This window comes from Stegostoma tigrinum, chromosome 1, assembly GCF_030684315.1.
Source record: "Stegostoma tigrinum isolate sSteTig4 chromosome 1, sSteTig4.hap1, whole genome shotgun sequence".
Taxonomy (NCBI): Eukaryota; Metazoa; Chordata; class Chondrichthyes; order Orectolobiformes; family Stegostomatidae; genus Stegostoma; species Stegostoma tigrinum.
Genome location: NC_081354.1, coordinates 140885660 through 140906153, shown reverse-complemented (window position 1 = coordinate 140906153; position 20494 = coordinate 140885660). Strand labels below are relative to the sequence as shown.

The following is a 20494-nucleotide window of genomic DNA, read 5'->3' as shown; positions in this document are numbered from 1 at the left end:
AACTATATCTGATACCTCTCTCTCCTTCCTGGACCTCTCTGTTTCCTTCCCTGGCGATCACCGAGAAACTGATATCTATTTCAAGCCTACCAACTCCCACAGCTACCTAGAATGCACCTCCTCTCACCCACCTCCTGCAAGAATGTCATCCCCTATTCTCAATTGCTTCGCATCCGCCACATCTGCTCCCCAGATGAAGCATTCCACTCCCGGACATCCCAGATGTCCTCGTTTTTCAAGGACCGCAAATTCCACTCCAGAGTAGTTGAAAGTGACCTTGTGACAATTTATACAATGAAATTGTAGAGTGGGTCACAACATTCCATTTCAAAATGCATTGTAAAGTCATAAGGCAAGCTCTGTCTATTGAAACATCCTGTTTAAGCTTGCCAGTATAGAGCACTTGTTATCCTACAGGAAATACTGAAATTTCTGTTAAATGCCAGAGCTTCAAAAGCAAAAGCTGATCCTGTGTGATAATCTCCACCTCATGTTGTTCGAAATCCTGCCATTCAGATGGCTCTGTACTAATATTTCAGTCCTTATGACAACTGTCAGAAATATTAGCCTCTTCAAATATTGGTGTTGAAGTTAGAGCTGAAGAAATGATGTTCACTGTTGACCTCAAACAAAGCCGCCCATAGAGATCAGTAGATTGTATAAAAAACTACAACCTCTAAAAGTTATTCTGAGGGAATGAAAAACTGTCCTTGTGAAATTAGATTTTTGTGGCCTACCAGATTACTCTGTAATGATAATTTACTATGTTTTTAAACTCTCAGCAAGTCCACATTGTTACTGCATTACAGAGGGTGCAGAAAAGACCCACAACAATGGCTCCAGGAAATGGGAATTTTGGTTACGTGGAGAAGTTGGGACTGTTTTCTTTGGAGAAAAGAATGTAATGGGAGATTTGAAGTTTTAAAATCACAGTGGGTCTGCATAGAGTCAACAGGGAGTATTTCTATTGATGGAATGATCAATAGCCACTGGGAAAAGAAGGAATCGCAAAATGAGGAAAATTGTTTTTCACACATTGAGTGGTTAAGATCTGCTGGGGATTATGGCAGAGATACCGTCAATTTCGGCATTCAAAAGGGATTGGATGATGATTATAAAAGGTAGAATGTGAAGGGCTATGTGAGGGAAGGCAGGTTGTGAGATTAGGTAGTTTTTAACTTCGAGTGTCAGCACAGATATGGTGGGCTGAATGGCATCCTTCCAATACAGTCATAGGGTTTTTACAGAAAGAGAGCCTTCAGCCTATCAAGTCCAAATCGGTCATCAAACATCCATCTATTCCAAGCTTTTACCATTCTATGACTGAACAAGATTTGATGTATTCGTAAGTTTTTGCAGGTGAATAGTGTGATATTCAATCCAATTTTTCATCCATCATCCCAAAGCAACAGGGTCTCACTGTCAGCACTTTCCAGATTTTTGTAATTAACAGTGAATGCATGGATAATACATGCATCAGTGATGAGCTCTCACAGTTTACAACTGCCACAATTTCTGGATCGTTATTTTAAAGTGTTGAGATTTGCGCAATACACGTAAATGAAGGTTTTAGCATCATATTCATGCCAGACCAACTTCCATTTTACTAATTTCCTTCCCTTGTACTTTGATAACAGCTTTTGATTAATTTTCCTTCCTGTTTTGAGTTCCATGCCCGGTTTTAAACTTGAGGCTCCGAAACAAAGCATCGTCATTGAAACAATTCGGGAAAGAAGATGTGGGTGGGCTAGTTAAACAGGCAGATATATTTAAAATGAGTAATGAAAAGTGAAATCCTAATCAAACAAGAAATAATTTGAATGGTGCAGAGTTATTTAACACATTCGTATTCAGATACCCATACTCCGGGCCAATTTTTATCCACTAAACAAATCATTAAAATAACTCAGAAACAGAAGGACTGATCGTTATCACAGCGCGGTTGGTGGGAATTTGTTGGGAGTTTGACTGCCGCGGTTCTCGCGTCACGACAAGCGAGTGGAGACTTGCAACGCACTTGATTGGTTGGAAGGCGCTTTGGAACAACCTGGTCACGCAAGGAACTTTACAAAATGCAAGTAAAAGCAAAGTGCTCCAGAAGCCGCATATCTAGAAAATACAATAGGCGGTGCTGAAGAAGTCTTTGTATTCGAAACATGGACTGTTTCTCTCTCACAGATACTGCCAGGTCTGCTGAGTTTCTCCAGCATTTGCTATTTTTAATTTTATAAAATGCAAATGTTTCACTTGCACTTATCACCCTTGCACTCGCTGATCTACACTGGCTTCTGGTTCCTAAACTCTTGCAATGTGGTGCTCTTCTGCTGCCGTTTACATGCCTTCCTGGACTTGTCCCTTTTGTCTAACCTGTCCCTGCACTAACCCAGTCGCGAGAAGGCTCAGTCTTTCATTCATTGTGCGGAATACAATTCCAGATGCAGCACAGACATTGGCTGGCATTACGGTCTCTAGATCTATTTAACTGCGCGGCTATCTATCTGTCCTAACTCGCTCCGAGTGTTCAGTGGTTATGCACTCACTCGAAGCTGCAATGTTAATGCAGCAACGGGATTTAAAAAAAAACTTTTCAAACCACCTTCAAATCTTTTCTTTCCGGGATAGAAAGCGATGTTGTACACAGCCAATAGCGATTGGCATTTTAGCCGACCAATAAGTCGAGGGGCCGTTGGTTTCTAAGTCCTTAAATGGAGAGTTGAATGCAAGAAGGGGAAGGAATGACCAAGAGGTGGGGCGAGCGGTGATTGACACAGAGGCTAACCAATCAGAGGTCGCGCAGCCCGGGACTGTTCGGAAACGGAATTTTGATCGCGATAGCGAAGCCAATCAGAGGGGGCAGGAGGCGGGGCCTGGGCCTGGGGCTGAGCCAAGTTTAATCGGTGGAAGCAGCACCTGAGCAAACAGCCACAAAGTAACCCGGAAAATAACCACGCTCAAAATGCTTAGCTTAGGTTCAGGAGGTGGAAAAACGGCGAAACCCTCATTTGTGTCTTACGTTTCACCGGAGGTCAGTCTGTTTGCACCTTTTCATGGTTTTTGAAATTAATTTTAAAAGCCAGAAGGAGGAATCTTGCGGCTGAATCTCATGCTACTGAAGGCTTGAGGGGAACCTGCCGACAGGGCGCGGTGGCTGTTTATTCCTTTAACAACAGTTTAAACTATGCCTGAAGGCCTGGCATGCTTCTAGCTTTGCAGTACTTTCTGACTCTGTGTGTCTTTAAATGAGGTCAGGAACAACAGGAAGAGTAATAAATATGCCAATGTGCTGTCGTACATGCAGTAGCAGTTCTTGACATGATCGCGCTACGCATGCTGTGGGGATCTGTGTTACCTCGTTTTTAATGAGCTATTTCATATTTTTGTGATCTAGGTTATTATTGTAATGCGAAGAAGTTGGAGGCTCCTTGATTTTATTGGAGAGCAGAGGTGAGGTCTCACAGGAGTTTTTACTGGGTCAGCTTTCTCATGGAATAAAATAGAACATGTATTCAGGCTTACAGTTGCATTTTAGTGGAGCCAACACTTCTTTATAGAAGAGTGTACCGCGCATAATTCTTTAATGTCTGCATATTTGCTCGTAATGCACAGTGCAAAAAAACTTTTCCAAAAGTTTACGTAATATGAACTGTCTTTATTTTAAAAGGTGTCTTATTTTGATAAAGTATTTTTGCAATTTATTTTTAAGCAGTGATGTTTATGAAATGTGCAGTTTGAGATTAGTGAGGAATATCGGGCATTGTCTGTGTGTCTCTCTGTGTCTCTGTGTCTCTGTCTCTGTCTCATGGAATAAGTTGTGTAGAATGTATTGGATAGGTGTCTCCACGAATTGTATGCCATTTGCTTCATTTAGTTGCTGTCAACTTAGCCTCTAGATTCAGTTACTTGCTACTGAATGTCAATATGTTCAATATTATCTGCTGTCAGTGAACAACTTTAAACAAGTTATTGTTGATTTATTTTTGTTTGTCAGTTGTTAATTATCTTAGCCAACATTACTTCCTTATTTGTTTGTTTACAGGATGTGGGTGTTGCTGTTATTGCCCATCCCTAATTCCTTTGGTGAGCTACCTTTTTTTTGAGTTGCAGCAGTCTGTAATGTACGTACGCCCACAGAGCTGTTAGGGAATGAATACCTGTGACAGGAATGTAGTTCCATGTTAGGAGAGTATGTGTGCTTTGAAGGGGAACTAGCAGATGGTGTTCCCATTGTCTTCTAGGTGATAGTCTGCAGCATCTGGGAGGTCAAAAATCATACAGCACCAGGTTATAGTCTGAGGATTATTTGAAGATGCAAGCTTTCAGAGTCTTGTTCCTTCAGGTGAGAGCCTTGGAACGCTTGTGTCTTCAAATAATCCTGTTGGGCTATAACCTGGTGTCATGTGATTTTTGACCTTGTCCACCCCCGTCCAACACTGGCACCTCCACATCATAACGTCAAAAGGCATCGAGCACCTCAGTCGGGGTGGAAAAAGTGGAAGCCAGGTGAAAACAGCATAACAAGCATGCTGCCACACCATTGCCCATCTACTCCCTCCCATGACCACCACCTGCCCCAAGTGTAACAGCCCGTGGAAGCTGCACTGGTCCGTGTAGCCAGCTATGGATTCCTCTTGAATGGAAGCGAGTCATCCTTATCTCTGAGGGATTCCAATGATGATGTTCCCATGTCTTTGTAGATGATAGTTATGGGTTTCGGCAGATGCAGTTGAAGGAGCCTTTGAGGGGAGTTGTGTGTGACTGGCTTGCAATGCACAGTGATACCCAACAGTATGGGTTCAATTTCCACGCTGGCTGAGGTTACCATGAAGGATTCTTTCTTTTGCTCAATCTTTCCCCTTGACTGACATGTAGTGACCCTCTGGTTAATTCACCATCTGTGTCTCTCTGTGAGTGGTACTGCAGTCCCACAGGACAATGGCACCTTCACCTTACTTTTACATACTGGTGGACGGAGTGACTGTTTCTTTTTAAATGTTATTATTAAAGGTGTTAAACAGAGTTCTAACTGAGTGGGCTACTTGGTCCTGGAAGGTGCCAGTTGTCTTGAGTATTGTTAGAGCTGTGTGTATCAAACATGTAAGGAGTATTCTGTTGCTCTCCCTTCCTTGTAAAGAATGAACAGGCTTTGCGGAGTTGAGAGTTGCTCACTGCAGAATTCCTCGCCTCTGATCTGTTATTGTATCCAGCATTCCGTCTAAGCTCTAGAAGCAGTGCTTCTGGAGACTTCTGCTTCCAGAAGTCTTTGGTGTGTGTGGTCCTCAGACATCCATGAAGAAAAGAAAATTAGTGGGAATGCTACTTGTGGCCTTTGTTGTATTTATGGCTGGTCCAGTTCAGTTTCTGGTCAATGATAACCCTCAATGTTGATTATAGGAGTTTCAGTAATGCCACTGAATATATAATATTTAGATTTTCTTTTGTGGAGATGGTCATTGACTGGCACTTGTGTTTGCTACTTGCAATTTGTCAGCCTAAACCAGAATATTGGGGCGGTACGTTGGCTCAGTGGTTAGCACTGCAGCCTCACAGCAGCCAGGACCCAGGTTCGATTCCAGCCTTGGGCGACTGTGCAAACTCCGCACACAGACATTCTCTGGGTGCTCCGGTTTCCTCCCACAGTCTAAAGATGTGCAGGCTAGGGGGATTGGCCATGCTAAATTTCCTGTAGTGTTCAGGGGTGTGTGGGTTATAGGGGGATGGGTCTGGGTGGGATGCTGCAAGGGGTGGTGTGGACTTGATGGGCTGAAGGGCCTGTTTCCACACTGTAGGGATTCTAGTCTATTGTCCAAGATTTGCTGTGTTTGGACATGGACTATTGGAAAGATGTGAAACCTGAAAGGGTTCAGCAAAGATGTACAATGATGTTGCCAGGGTTGGAGGGTTTGTGCTGTTGGGAGAGACTGAATAGGTTGGGACAAAAACTAAGTTGCTGGAAAAGCTCAGCAGATCTGGCAGCATCTGTGAAGGAAAAAAGTTAGTTTTGGGTTCGGTCACCCTTCCTCAGAAATAGGCTGGGGCTATTTTCCTTGGAGAGTTGGAGGCTGAGGAGTGACCTTTTTATAGTGGTTTATAAAATCACGAGGGGCTTGGATAGAATGAATAGCTAAAGCCTTTTCCCTGGGTAGGGGAGGCCAGAACTAGACAGCATAGGTTTTAAGGTGAGGGCAAAGATTTAAAAGGGACTTGAGAGGCAACATTTTTGTGCAGAGGGTGATGTGTGTATAGAATGAACTGCCAGAGGAAGTGGTGGAGATGGGTGCAATTACAATTGAAAACATGTGGATGGGTAAATGAATTGGAAGGCTTTAAAGGGATGCGGGCAAATGGGACTACGTGAATTTAGGATATCTAAACAGCTTGGATGAGTTGGACTGTAGGGGATGTTTTGGTGCTGTATATCTCTCTGACTGCTTCAGTATCTGAGGAGTTCCAGTGATGCTTGATTTGGCACTATCATTAGCAAACATCTCCACCCGAGGGAAGTAGCTGAGATAGTTGGGCCTAGGATACTTCTCTGAGAAACCTGGCAAAGTTCTGGCTTTATTTAATATTGTAAGACTCAAAATCTCTACTTTTATTTTGCTGGATATTTTATAAGGTTTTCAACGAAGTGGCATCAAGATGGAAGTTAGTTAATTGATTAAACCTTTGATTTGTATCTGGCACTTAGATACTTTAGACCTAAGACCCATGTGGCTTCGAAGATAGATCTGAAAAGCTTCGAACTTGTTTCCCCCCCGACTTTTTGTTTAAAAGCAGTTTTGAGAGGAGAGCAGATCGATGTGGTAAAATCATGGGTGGTCTGGGCAGTGTATATAGGGAGAAACTATTCCCTTCACAAAAGGATTTACAATAAGGAACAGGTTTTAAAGTAACTAATAAAGAAGCAAGTGGCTTGCGAGAGACTTTTTTCATGCAGTGCCTTGTCAGGGTCTAGAATGTACAGTTTGTTTGTGGTAAAGGGTGGCTAGGTTCCTGGTAGATGATGACAGAATGGATAAAATGATTATTCAGAGTTGGGTTCAACACAACTGACCAGGTGGCCTAATTCTATGTTGTGATTTTTGTCATTGTAAAAGATTTAAAGTTTAACCCACCATACTTGATATCTTCAAATGGTGTATTGGGTGGTATCATTAATACAATTACAGGCGTGATTTCAAAGACAATCAGATTTGCAGTACCTGTTGTACCTTGCCAGCAATATCCACATCCTGTGAATAAACTTAAAAAAAAAATGCCCCCCCCCCCCATTCTAATGAAACTTGAATGTTATAGCTAAGATAGTTGCTTTTGCTATAATTGTTTGTAAAGAAGCGGTTTGAGTGATTAATGCTTTGTACGTTTCTAGTTTAGAGAAATCCTCAAATCCACTTAATGCAATGTAAAAGGTTGCATTGCATCCAGTCAAGGGGATAGAGAACCTTGATTCAATGTCTTACCTGTTGCTAACAGTTAGTTTCCACTTTGGACAAAGGAGAATGACTAACAGACTAGGGCAGGAGTAAGTGCTACCCCAACACTGTTCAACATGTGTACAAATGACCTGCCAACAATCACATCTCTTTGAAGTTTATCTGTGTTTATGACATCTGCTGCATCACCCCAGCTCCATATTTCTATACCCTGGACCAGATCCTTATTTTCTGAACTTTACACAGTAATGCAGCACAGAGTCTCATTACTGAATCCCTCTAAAACCATATCCAGTGTATTCCACCATCACAATTCCAGTGCCAAATAAGAATCGAAAATAAACATTATCCTTCTGGAGACTCTGAAGAAAACAGCTGTAAAACTCAAAACCAGAAATGACCAACCAACTGAACCTGTTGGATTTTTTTCCTCTCTTCATTTGTGGGATGTGGGTGTCACTGGCTGGCTGACGGGTATTTCTTGCCCATCCCTTGTAGGTGTGCGTGGTGAGCTACCTTCTTGAACTGCTGCAGTCCACCAGTTGTAGGTTGACCCACAGTGCCAGTAGGAAGGGAATTCCAGGATTTTAACCCAGCAACAGTGAGGGAATGATATATTTTCAAGTCAGGATGGTGTGGGGCTTAGACGTGGTAGTGTCCCCATATGTCTGCTGCCCTTGTCCTCCTAGATGTAAGTGGTTGTAGGTTTGGAAGGTGCTAACTAAGGATCTTTGAAATTCTGCCGTGCATCTTGTAGATAGTACACACTGCAGTCTCTGAGCATTGGTGGTGGAGGGAGTGAATGTTTGTGGATGTAGTGCCAATCAAGCGGGCTGCTTTGTCCTGCATGGTGTCAAGCTTCTTCAGTGTTGTTGGGGCTGCACTCATCCAGGCAAGTGGGGAGTATTCCATCACATTGCTGACTTGTGCCTTGTAGATGGTGGACAGGCTTTGAGGAGTCAGGAGCTGAGTTACTTGCCACAATATTCCTAGCTTCTGACCTGCTCTTGCAGCCACTGTATTTATGTGGTGAGTCTAGTTGAGTGTCTGGTCAATGATAACAACCAGGAGGTTGATAATGGGGGATTTAGTGATGCTATGGCCAAGTGGTGTTCGTTAGATTGTCTCTTATTGGTGATGGGGGTCATTGCCTGGCATTTTGTTTAGTGCGGATGTCACTTGCCACTTGTCAGCCTGAGCCTGGACATTGTCCAGAGCTGCTTGTCTTTGAACAGGGACTGCTTCAGTATCTAGAGAGTCATGAATGATGCTGAACGTTGCGTAGTAGTCTGCAAACATTCCCACTGCTGACCTGATGGAGGGAAGGTTATTGAAGCAGCTGAAGATGGTTGGGTTGAAGATAATACCTTGAGGAACTCCTGCAGAGACGTCCAGGAACTGTCATATGATGCTGCCGCAACATTTTGGCCTCAGCGCTTGCTCTGTTATACCCTGCAGCAGAGTCCTGTCCATCTGTCTCTTGCTGGTTATCACACATCATCTTGATAGTCCCTCAATTACATCATAATTGGAACCCTTTGCTCAACAATCCTTGGCTGTCTCTCAAACATCCTGCCCCCTAGTCATCTGTGAAATGACAGAAATCCACATGGATGAAACTACTGCGCTGCACCCTGCTTATCTGTCTAGACAACCTGTTTGGTCTTGCCATGCCATATGAAGCAACTTTGTTGAGCAAGATTGACAGCAGACAACCTTTGGGTTGAAGAATGGGAAACATGAGAAGTAACTAATGGCTTCCTTGTGACAAATGTCATCTGTCAAACTTTAATTACTAGAGTGAGTGTGATCCTCATTAGACCGGGCAAGACTGAGTCCTCTGCATTAGAGAGCTTGCTCCACTTGGGCTCTGAATACAAATCCCTTATGCACTTGAGAGACAGGATTGATGCTGCACAATACTAAGGGCATTCCCCTGACAGTAGGTGGTGGCCTATTCACTTGAGACTAACTGGATCTGGGACTGCATTCACGAAATAAAATAAGAGTCTGGAAAACCTGCCTTTTGGATCAATGCTGCTATGTGATGTGCCCTCTGCTGCACAAATATTAAGCTAGACTTATATTTGACTGTAACCCTTCAGACTTTTGAATGTGTAATCTAAGCGTCTTGATGTTACACTCTTAAGTAGCACCTTGTTTCTCTTCTCTTGGTATTTACAATTGTTTCGCTCCTTTAAAGTTGCATTTATACAGATGACTACAGTGCCTGTGTCAAGCGTCACTTTTTTATAATGTAATTGCTGCTTGAATCCAATGCCTGGTTTGACCTGACATCAGGTCTACTCGGGAGACTTTCTAGTGTAGGGATTTACCTTGTGTAAAATTTTGACCTTGGCTGAAATCTAAATGTATGTGGAACTGTTTTGGTTTGCACTAATGTTAAATACTGTAAAGATAGCAACAAGGGAATGGGAGCTGGCATTTTGCCCCTCAAGTCAGTTCTAACTGTGCTCCTAAGATGCTGCTTGGCCTGCTGTGTTCATCTAGCTCCACACTCTGTTACCTCGGATTCTCCAGCATCTGCAGTTCCCATTATCTCTTCAGTTAGGTCATTCCTGATTTGTGATCAAACTTCATTTCAGACCCTGTCTTTTTCCCGTATCTAAACTTTTTTAAATTGGCTTTTAAAATCTTGTCACTCTCTGCTTCAAAATAGTTCATACTGGGTCAGTTAATGATTTGTCAAAAGTGGATTTTGACTTTTGCTGCCATCTACAAATAGGCATGAAGTTGAGGAACATTCTGGAAAAACCAGTGTAGAGCCAAATCATGTCATCTTGCCACTGCTTGTGGAGTACAAGACTTGTGGAACACCATTAACTGCAAGTACCATTTCGAGTGAATAGTTCCTCCCCTCTCTAACTCCTGCCATAGTTTCCTAGCCAGAGCTTTCTGATGTCTTCCTGACATAGAAACATGGAAGATACGAGCAGCAGGAGGCCATTTGGCCCTTCAAACCTGCTCTGTCATTCACAATTATGGCTAATTGTCCAACTCACCAGCTTAAATCCTGCTTTTTCTCCCCCCATAACCTTGAGCCCATTTGCCCTATTTGCTATATCTGGCCACCTTTTGAATACATTCCATGTTTTGGCATCAACTACTTCCTGTGGTAATGAATTCCACAGGCTCACCACTCTTTGGGCGAAGAAATGTCTCCTCATCTTTGAATTAAATCATCTACCCCAAATCCTTGTACTGTGACTGCCTGGTTTAGGACACATCCACCATTGGGAATATCCTCCCTGCGTTTACCCTGCCCAGCCCTGTTAGAATTTTGTCTCTGAGATCCACCCCCGCCCACACTCGTCTGAGCTCAAGTGAAAACAGTCACCGACCAGCCAATCTCTCCTCAGATGTCAGTCCTGGATTCAGCTTGGTAAATGTTTGCTGCACTCCCTCGAGCAAGAGCATTCTTCCTCCAAAAAGGAGATCAAAACTGCACACACTATTCCGAGATGGCTCCTGCTAAGTGGAAAGAAAAACAAGCCTCTGCCATCTTAGGGTGATTACAAGGGAATATCCAAAGTCCATAATGTGGACTTTGGGAGGCCCTCCTATTATGGAAATCCTTAAATTTGCAGTGAAGTAAAGAGGTATTTCTGATGTCTTTATTGATTTTTATTTTTGATTCACTTGTGGGATGTGGGCATCACTGGCTGGCCAGCACTATTGGCCATTCCTAGCTGTCTTTGAACTGAGTGACCTGCTAGACCATTTTTGGAGGTGAGTTGAGAGTTAACATATTGCTGTGGGACTGGAGTCATGTGGGTGAGACCAGGTAAAGATTGCAGATTTCCTTCCCTGAAGGAACATAGTGAGTCAGATGGATTTTTTTTCCGAGCAGTAGTTTCATGCTCCTCAGAGTCTTAATTTCTGATTTTCATTTAACTGAATTTAAATTGCCATGGCAAGATGCAAACATGTGTTCTCAAACATCAGCCTGAGATAGTGGGTCTCCAGTCCATTGATGTTGCGACTTCACCACTGCCTCCAACAAGGCTGTTTGGCTAAGGTTTAAGGAGTGTTCTGTTTTGCATTTGTGTGCATTTATCCAGAAATATGGAGAATTCTCCTAACAAACCCTCCTAAGAGCATCCTACCCAGATTGGTCCATCCCTCATATCACTGTATGGGGATTTTACCATGGCCAATCCGCTTAGCCTGCCCATCTTTGGACTGTGGTGGAAAACTGGAATACCTGGAGGAAAACCATGGGGAATATGCAAACTCCACATGTCCAAGGCTGACGTTGAACCTGGGTTGCTGGCTCTGTGACACAGCAGCGTTCACCACTGCCACACTTCCTGTCATATCTGGCAAAGGTCTGCAAGCAGCCGGCATGGATGAAAATTAAACTGTCTGGTTCACCAATGCTCTTTCCTTTTAGGGACAGAATTCTGCAGGCAAAATGTGACTGTAGACCCACAGCAATGTGTTTGACCTTTTTTAAATGTTCTCCCCAAATTAGGGATGGGAATCAAATGCTGGCCTAGTGAGCAATGTCCACGTCTGGTGAATGAATTTTAAAATAAGCCTTTTTCTACAATTTCAAATGTCTCTACGACAGATTGTAAGCATCTTTTGGAGTAGGAGTTTTTCTCTTTGTTGCACTGAAGATGTGCTTTTCATGGTAGTTGCCAAAGATGTTGGCACTGCACAGGTTCAGTTTATGAATTTGATATACACAGATTCAAACCTCTGATCTATCTACATTGCAGTGATGGAATAACATACTACAAATGTCAATGGTTTCTTTGGTATACTGGTAAAGAAGCTGGCAATATTGAAAGAGCACATGACATGCTGTTACTATCAATGTGTAGGCCTTTTGTGGCCTTTGAAAGTGAAGGATTCCTTCAAAGTCTGAAGGGAAACCCCTTTCACAACTGATTGCAGCAGTTTGCATGACTATGGCCAATTTAGCATCCTTATACTGAATAAATTAGTGTCCACTTTTTTCTTCAAGTCGTCTTGTGCCCCACTCCTGATGAGCTCAAGATAAAAAGCTCCATCCCTGCCTCTTTGACTTGTCTGTCTCCTCTCCACCTATCTTCTCCTCTATCCATCTTCTAATCGCTTCCCCTTCTCTTCCTATTTATTTCAGAACCCTCTCCACTCCCCCATTTCTGAAGATGGGTCGAGGCCCAAAACGTCAGCCTTCCTGCTTCTCTGATGCTGCTTGGCCTGCTGTGTTCATCCAGCTTCACACCTTGTTATCTCAGATTCTCCAGCATATGCAGTTCCTGCTAATCTCTGATGTTTTTCATTGTTTGCCAGCATTACTTTTAAACAAACTGTGTGTGTGAATATCTCTCGACGTCCATGTGATACTTCTTTGAGGCTTCATACTGAAACATGTTTCACGTTGAGTGGCCAAATTACTGATCTCGCACATTTGGACAGTTTAAGTATGTAATGCCCAAACCTTGGATAAGATCAATGATCCATAATATACATTGCACTTTCCTGAATGTTGCTGAACTTTTCAAAGATCATAGCAAGAAGTGCAGGAAGTATTATTATGAAATAATTTTGCCTGTTACTGAAGCAATTTATAACTTTTAAGAACTGGTTTCATTAGATGTTTTGCAGAACAAATTAACACAAAGCATAATGTCTTGTAAAATTATCTATTGTGTCTTAAAAATCATTTGAGTTGTGAGGGAGAATACTGAGCAGGCTCAGTGAGCCAGAATGAGTTAGTGTGTGGAAGCTGAACAGTTGCATTTAACATTTCCTTCCTATGTGGCTGGGTGTGATGAAATAATGCAGCTTGTGGTATGACCTGTAAATGAGTAGCTATTATTTTCTATCTGATCTGATTCTTTTTTCAAATAATTGTTTTACTTCTGTGTACAGGAATAGCTAATTCAGCTCCTCCAGCCTGCTCCACATTTGCAACGTGGAAAATTGTCTAGGTTTGCCTAATACACAAAGGGGAAAATCCAACTTGGCCAATTACTCCATCAGTCAACCGCCCATCAGCAAAGTTCATGAATGGGTCAGCAGCAGTGCGTTATCAAGTGGAACAACCTGCTCTCTGACACTCAATTTGAGTTCCACCAGGACCACTCCTTACCACAGTATAGCCTTGGCCCAAAGTGCGTGTGTAGGTGTGCACAAGTGCTCCACTAGTGGGAGTCACAGCCGGCACAAAGGACAATTGTTGTGTTTGCTGCAGATCTGTCATCTCTACTCTGGGAGTTCCTTGGGATGGTGTCCTACACCCCAGGCATTGTTAGCTGCTTCATCAGCGACCTCCTGTCCATCATAAGATCAGAAGTAGAAATGTTTGCTGATTTGAATACACAGTATTCAACAAAATTTGCTGCAACTCCTACTGAAGGTGTTAATATCAAAGTGTGGGAAGACCTGGACAATATCCAGCTTTGGGCTGATTAGTGGCAACTAATGTTCACACCACACACTCAAATTCAAAGAGAATCCAGCCATTACCGTTTTGACATGCAATGGTGTGGAGAGAAATGGCCCAAGTGAGGACTACCAGGCAGGCAGAGACGACTGAGCTAGATTCACTAGAACTGATGGATTCAGTTCTTGTTTTACTATTGTTTGAGTCCAGTAAATGTCTGTGACACAGGAAGGAAATTTTAAATGCAACTTTCCTGCTCTTAAAATAGACAAATTGGATAGAAGAAGTTATGTTCAAATTTAACAATACATAAAACACAAATACATTAAATAATCAAAACTCCTAAGAAACAGGAGCATGAGTAGGCATTGTAGACCCTCAAGCCGCCTTCACCAGTCAACTGAAATGACGACTTCTCTGTCCTAGGCATCATCTCCAGTCTTTAACTCCCTGATTTCTTTTTTAATTTCTAAAATCTGTCTACCTCTGTCCTTTTTACCAGTGTTTGTTTTCGCCACTCATTCAACCTGTCTGTATCCTCTTGCAGACTCCTTTAATCTTCCTCCCATCTTTAGCAAGACCACTATATTAGCAGTTTCCCAATCAAAGAAGGCAGCTCACTGCCACCCTCTCCAGGGCAGCTAGGGGTCAGCAATAAATGCTGGCCAGCCAGCAACATCCATGTTCTATGAGCGAATTTAAAACAAACTGCAGCCCACCTAAAATCCAGTGAGCTCTGGGATATGTTAATCAAATGTGTCCACTATCTCTGCAGCCAATTCCCTTAAAATTCTTGGATTCAGGACATTAGATTCCTGGGGTCCTACCTGTCTCTTAGGTGTCCTCTACTGTACAGTGTACTCCAGCTATTTCTTTGGCCTACATAACTGAACTGTGACATTACTACATCTGTATTCCATTTTTTGGTCAATAAATTATAACACTTGTTAGCTTTCTAATTACTGTGCCTTGATACTAGCTTTCTACACTTCTTGCACCAGCATATCCTGATTGCTTTGCATCTTAGTTCTGCATTCTCTTGCTGTTTTTAGATTGGGGTTTTTAAACTCTTTCTCCCAAACTGGACAATTTCACATTTTCCAACCTTTTGCTATGTATGTTAGATCTCTGCCGAGAGTGATATAGACAGCTTTAGCCCTGTTCATAACTTACTTTCCTACCTATCTTTGCCAAATTTTCTAATGACACAAAGATATCTTCAGTCCTTCATATTCATATAATTTATGTAAATTGTAAATAGTTGAGGTCCCAGCACCTATCTCTGTAGCACCCTACTGGTTACATCTTGTCAACCTGGAAAAGGCCCCTTTATGCCTCTCTTCCAGATGACCAGCCAATCTTCTATCCATGTTATCCCTACAGCATGAGCTTTTATTTTCTGTAATATCTTTTAAGAAATTCTGCATCAAATGCCTTCTAGAAATATGTCCAGTATATACACTAATTTCCTTCATCTGGAACACCTGTTGTTACCTCAAAGAAACAATAGATTGAACAAATGTGATTTCATCCTCAAACTGTTGATTTTTGAATGATTACCTTGATCTTATCCAAATGCCCAGCAATAGCTTCTAACATTTTTCCTGTGACATATTAAGTTAACTTAGCTTTACAGTTTCCTTTATTCTGTCTCCTTTTATTTGAATAAAGGAGTTCATTTGCTATCTTCCTGAATTCAGGGAATTTTGGGTATTTACGTCAGTGCTTCAGCTCTGTGACACTTTTTAAAATTTTGTTTTACATCATTTATTCCTTAGGCCCCCTTTTCGTAAAGGACCAATGATTGCTTTTTCTAAATTTCAAAAAACAGATAGTAGAAACTCACTTGTTTTGCTTTCAGCGAGCTTTCTCTCTCTTCAGTTTTTAAGTTGATTGTAGCTTTTTATTTAAACTTTGGCCAGTTTTCTGATTTTTGCCATCTTTTGGGATGTTTCCCATGAATCACCCTCAACAGCTCTCTGCAGTAAAGAATTTAATGGATTCACAATTCTGAGAATATTTCCTTCTCTCAAGTGTGTGACCCTGTAGTCTGAGTTTATGCCCTGGTTTTAGACACTTCACAAGGGAAACAACCCAACCGCATCTACCCTGTTAGTCCCCTAAAATTGTATGTATTACAATAAGGTTGTCTCTTTCTTCTGAATTCCAACAAGTGCAGCCCCGACCTACACAAGCTCTTCTCGTAAGGCAACTCCTCCTTATCTGGTGTCCAGCCTTCTCTGGTCTGTCTGCAGTGCCAGTAAAAGTTTTTTTTCGTCTAAGGGGTACATAACTTCATATTATTCCAGCTGGTCTGACTAGTGCGACATAGTAAAGCTTAGCAAAACCATGCTACTTTTATACACCGTTCCCTTGGAAATAAAAGACAGCATCCCGTTTGCTTTCTATCATCTGTTGAACTTGGATGCTAGCCTTTTGTGATTCATGCATGAGGACTTCCAAATCCTTTCTGCAGTCTTTCTCCATTTAAATAACAATCAGCACCTCTATTAAAATTGTATGACGTCTTGTTTTCCTCACATTCCATCTGCCAAGTTTTTGCCTGCTCCCTTCACCCATCTGTATCCGCTTGGAGACTGAGTCATTCTTACCACTTGCCTTCCCACCTATTTGTCACCACAAACTTTCCTCATCCAAGTCATTACTGTAGCATAAATAATTGTGGCCGTAGCACTGACCCCTGTGGCCCTTCACTAGTCACAGGTTGCCATCCTGAAAATGCACCCCTTGTCCTAATTCTGTCTTCTGTTAGCATGGATACAGCATCGTCTAACTAATATGACCACCAACGCCATGAACTCTTTTCTGAGGTAGCCAAATATGTCAAACTTAGCAAATGCCTTCTGGAAATCCAAACGTATTATATACACTGCTTCCCCTCCAACCATCATGCTTGTTACCACCTGAAAGAATTGTGAACCACTGCTGACTCAGCTTGATCATGTTACAATATGTTTGTTTACATTTAGAATCCGAATGATTTGACAACTGTTTATGCTCACTGTGGACTAATGCAATATTAAGTGAATTTTTTTGAAAAAAGTGATAGTCCTAATTTAGTCATTGTCCCTCCTTTTTTTTGGTATACCTCAATCCAGTCACCCTTCTGCGTTTTCTGTTTGAAGGCTTGGGTTGCTTCCCTATCAAGTAGTTTCCTACTTGGAGTGCTGCAGTCCAGACAAATTGCGGTGAAAATTCTTTACAGCCACTCAAGCAATCATATCTTCCTTTGTAGTGTGATGACTAGAAATGCATGCAATGCTCTACATGTGGCCTAACGCTTAACTTTATAATCTTCCTGCTCTTGTATTCCGTGTCTTGACTATTAAAGGCAAGGATCCCAAATGCTTTCTAAACCTCTTTATCCACCTGCCCTGTTGCCTCTAAGCTTCTGTGGACATGGACTCCAAGGTCCTTCTCATTCCGTGTAGTACATAGTATTCTATTCATTGTGTACTTCCTGTCAAAATACATCACCTCATACCTCAGGGTTAAATCTGACCAGCCCATCTATAGTACTCAATGGCTTTCTTCCCTGCTCTTTGCACCATCAATTTTTGTGTCAACTGTGAATTTACTGATCAAATGTTTGTGTCTAGGTCATTAATGTACACTTCAAGCAAAGGACTCAAGCACCAAATGGTAATCATCTCTCGTTCTTTTAAACTCAAATACAGGTCCAATTTCTGAAATCTCTCGCTCAGTCCTGACCCATCCCACCCTTCAAGGAACTAATCTGTTGAACCTCTTCTGCACTTCATCAGTGCTAAGTATATACTGCCTTGGGTAAGGTGATCCAACTTCATCTCAAAGATCTGTGCAGTCAATGCAAGACATCTTCACTCCTGTATTCTAATCCTCTTGCACTAAAGGTCAGAGGGAAGGCAATGGCCTGGTGATGATATAGTTGAACTGTTAATCCAGAGACCCAGATAATGTTCTGGAGACAAAGCTTCGAATCCCACCATGGCTGTGGAATTTGAATTCAATAAATATCTGGAATTAACAGATCAATGATGACCATGAATCCATTGTTGATTATTGGAAAAACCCATCTAGTTCACTAATATCCTTTTAGGGAAGGAAACTGCCGTCCTTACCTGGTCTGGCCTACATGTGACTCCAGACCCACAGCAATGTGGTTGACTCTGGGCAATTGGGGATAGGCAATAAATGCTGCCTAACCAGTAAAGCCTCATCCCATTAATGACAAGGGATAAAGAGTACTCTGTTTGCCTTTGTTTTTACTTGCTACACCATCATGTCAATTGTGAATGATTTGCACACAAGGAAACCAGTGTCCTTTTTGAGACTTTGGGAAGATTTTGATGTTCTTTTAAGAAATACACCCACCTTCAGTCCTTCTACCAATGTGTATAACCTTGAACTTTGGTCGCATTATGTTTTGTCTGCCATGTTCTTGCTTGCTTGCTCAGCCAGTCTATAGTGCCTTGAAGCCTCTTTACATTATCCTCACTACAAACAATACCATTTAGTTGTGTCATCTGCAAACTTGGAAAATTGGCAGGAAGGCAAGCACGTGTAAATGTTTTGTAAATAATCCCAATATTTAGATGGACTCCTCCTTCTGCTAACGAATCTCAAGAACTTTTCCATGAGCTTTCTAAATTGCTTAATTTCATTTTAATTAGTGACTACCTTGGAAATGCTTTTTAATGCTGAAATGTTGATGGCACTACGAAAGGAACTATACAGAATGAAGTAATGGGAATAGGTCATTTCCATCAGATTGGTTCATCGAATGCTTCAAGGTCTATGTCAGATTTTGATCATCTGAAACTACTGACACTCTTGCTCAACAAAGAGGGAATCACTGTGTATGGAACTGTCACATTTCTGGTGTCTTTCTGTTCAAGTTAATATATCATAGCATTGTTACAGCATGGAAGGAGACCTTATGACTCCGTGACCTTTACTGGCTCTTTTCAAGGTAGAATCAGCTGCTCCTACTGCTCTCTTCTGTTGTTATGTTGGTTAACTTTCTTTTTCTGTCAACAATTGTGTAATCTAATCATCTGTCTTCACTACACTCCAAGCATTCCTAGACCAAACCTGTTGTGTGTTTTTTTTTAAATGAAGTCCTTCATGCTGTCTTTATCTTTTGACATAAATCTGAATTCTGTGTTTTTCCAACCCAATATTTGAAAGTTCTGCAACATCTCTTGGAGGAATAGAGTTCTTTCTGTGCTTGACACATTTTATTCCCTTCTCTTTTGGTGAATCTGTTGTTCACAATGAGATTCATGATTGTCACATTCATTTAAATCAGCGAGTACCTTTTAAATCTTGGGTTGTCTCTCTTTTTTTTTAGCTTCCTTCCTTGTCCACTTACGCTACTAGCATTTCCAGTTTTTGTTACTCTGAAAACCATTGGCAAAGGTCCCAAAAACTTTCTCCCACAGCCAAAATAGTTGCACTAATGATGTAATTTGCTTCTCTTGTTTGCAGAGACTCAACCCTTGAGTAAGATGATTTTCAGTATTTCTGTTGATGGAACTTTTTATTAGAAAATAAGTAAACTCTTCTAAGAAAATAAGCTGAAAGATGCTGTCCAAGCTTTTGGCCTCGGATCCATCAGAATGGAATTGCCAAAGTACCAAACTTCGAAGGAAACAGCAGTTTGTTGCATGCAGAGAGGGTGCTTAGTGGCTAGCAAGTGAACTGCAATACAGATTTTGGCAAGGAGAATGCACTAGGGGATACTTTAACTGCCAAGCTTTTGTTTAAGTTCAAACCTGGTAAACCTTGATTCTGGTCGAGGCATTGCCATTGTGAATGCACCAGGGAATGGCTGTTCCCGAGATTTGTTTTAGCTGTAAAGTTGCAATGTGTGGACACAAGTTTTTCTGTTCGCAAAGAACGATGCTCTGATTGTGAATGTGAGATACTACTGGTAAGTGAACTACATTGTAAGCCCAAATGCAAACCTAATTGGTGACCAGCTTTCCCTAGAAAAACCTTTATGAACAAAGGTGACTTGTTTGAAACAGTCTTGAAACTTTCTGGAACAGTGATCAATTTCACAACACCTATGCTGAGATTTGAACTCATGACCACCTAAAATTCTTATCCTGTAACATAACTAATACTGCAGTAATGGGTTAATAACTTGAGTTGAGGGCAGAATTGAAGAAACTGATTCGTGTTTCACTGTGGTATGGCGGACATAGTGTGCAGCAGCAATTCAAGTAAGAATGTTTATACAATTTTTATTTAATGAACTGTTTCAATGTTAAATGTTGGCACAAAGATGACTTCATTTATGAAGTAGAGTTTTTTATGTGCAGATAGTTTGAGCTATACACAAGTCTTCAGTAATAGGTTTTTTGGTTTGAAAGCTTGTACAGGGTTTTTGATTTTCTCCAGTTTTATGCGTTAGTTTTGTGTTCAGCAGGAAAAATTTGGCACTGGAGGCAGTCTAGAGAAGCTTCACTAAGTTGATTTGAATGTGAAAGGGTTCTTTTATGAGGAGGTGTTGAGTAGGTTGGGTCTGTAGTCAAGTTTAGAATTTGAGGCAATTTTACTGAAAGTTTAAGCTTTTTTTTTAGGGGCCTTGACAAGGTAGATACGGCAAGCTAGAATCTCCCACAGGGAAACAACTTCCATTGTACTTAATTTC

The 20494-nt window shown here is 41.6% G+C and overlaps 1 protein-coding gene across 2 annotated transcripts in view; it reads left to right on the top strand.

Moving 5' to 3' along the window:
* Window positions 1-2891: 2891 nt before the first annotated feature.
* Window positions 2892-20494, top strand: part of mtmr12 (myotubularin related protein 12) — a 79080-nt gene continuing 61477 nt past the window's right edge. For both annotated transcript variants that reach the window (XM_048531256.2, XM_048531246.2), the window contains exon 1: window positions 2892-3025. In XM_048531256.2, coding sequence (XP_048387213.2) covers window positions 2957-3025 — 69 coding nt within the window. In that variant the 5' untranslated portion in view covers window positions 2892-2956. The remainder of the gene's footprint in view (window positions 3026-20494) is intronic.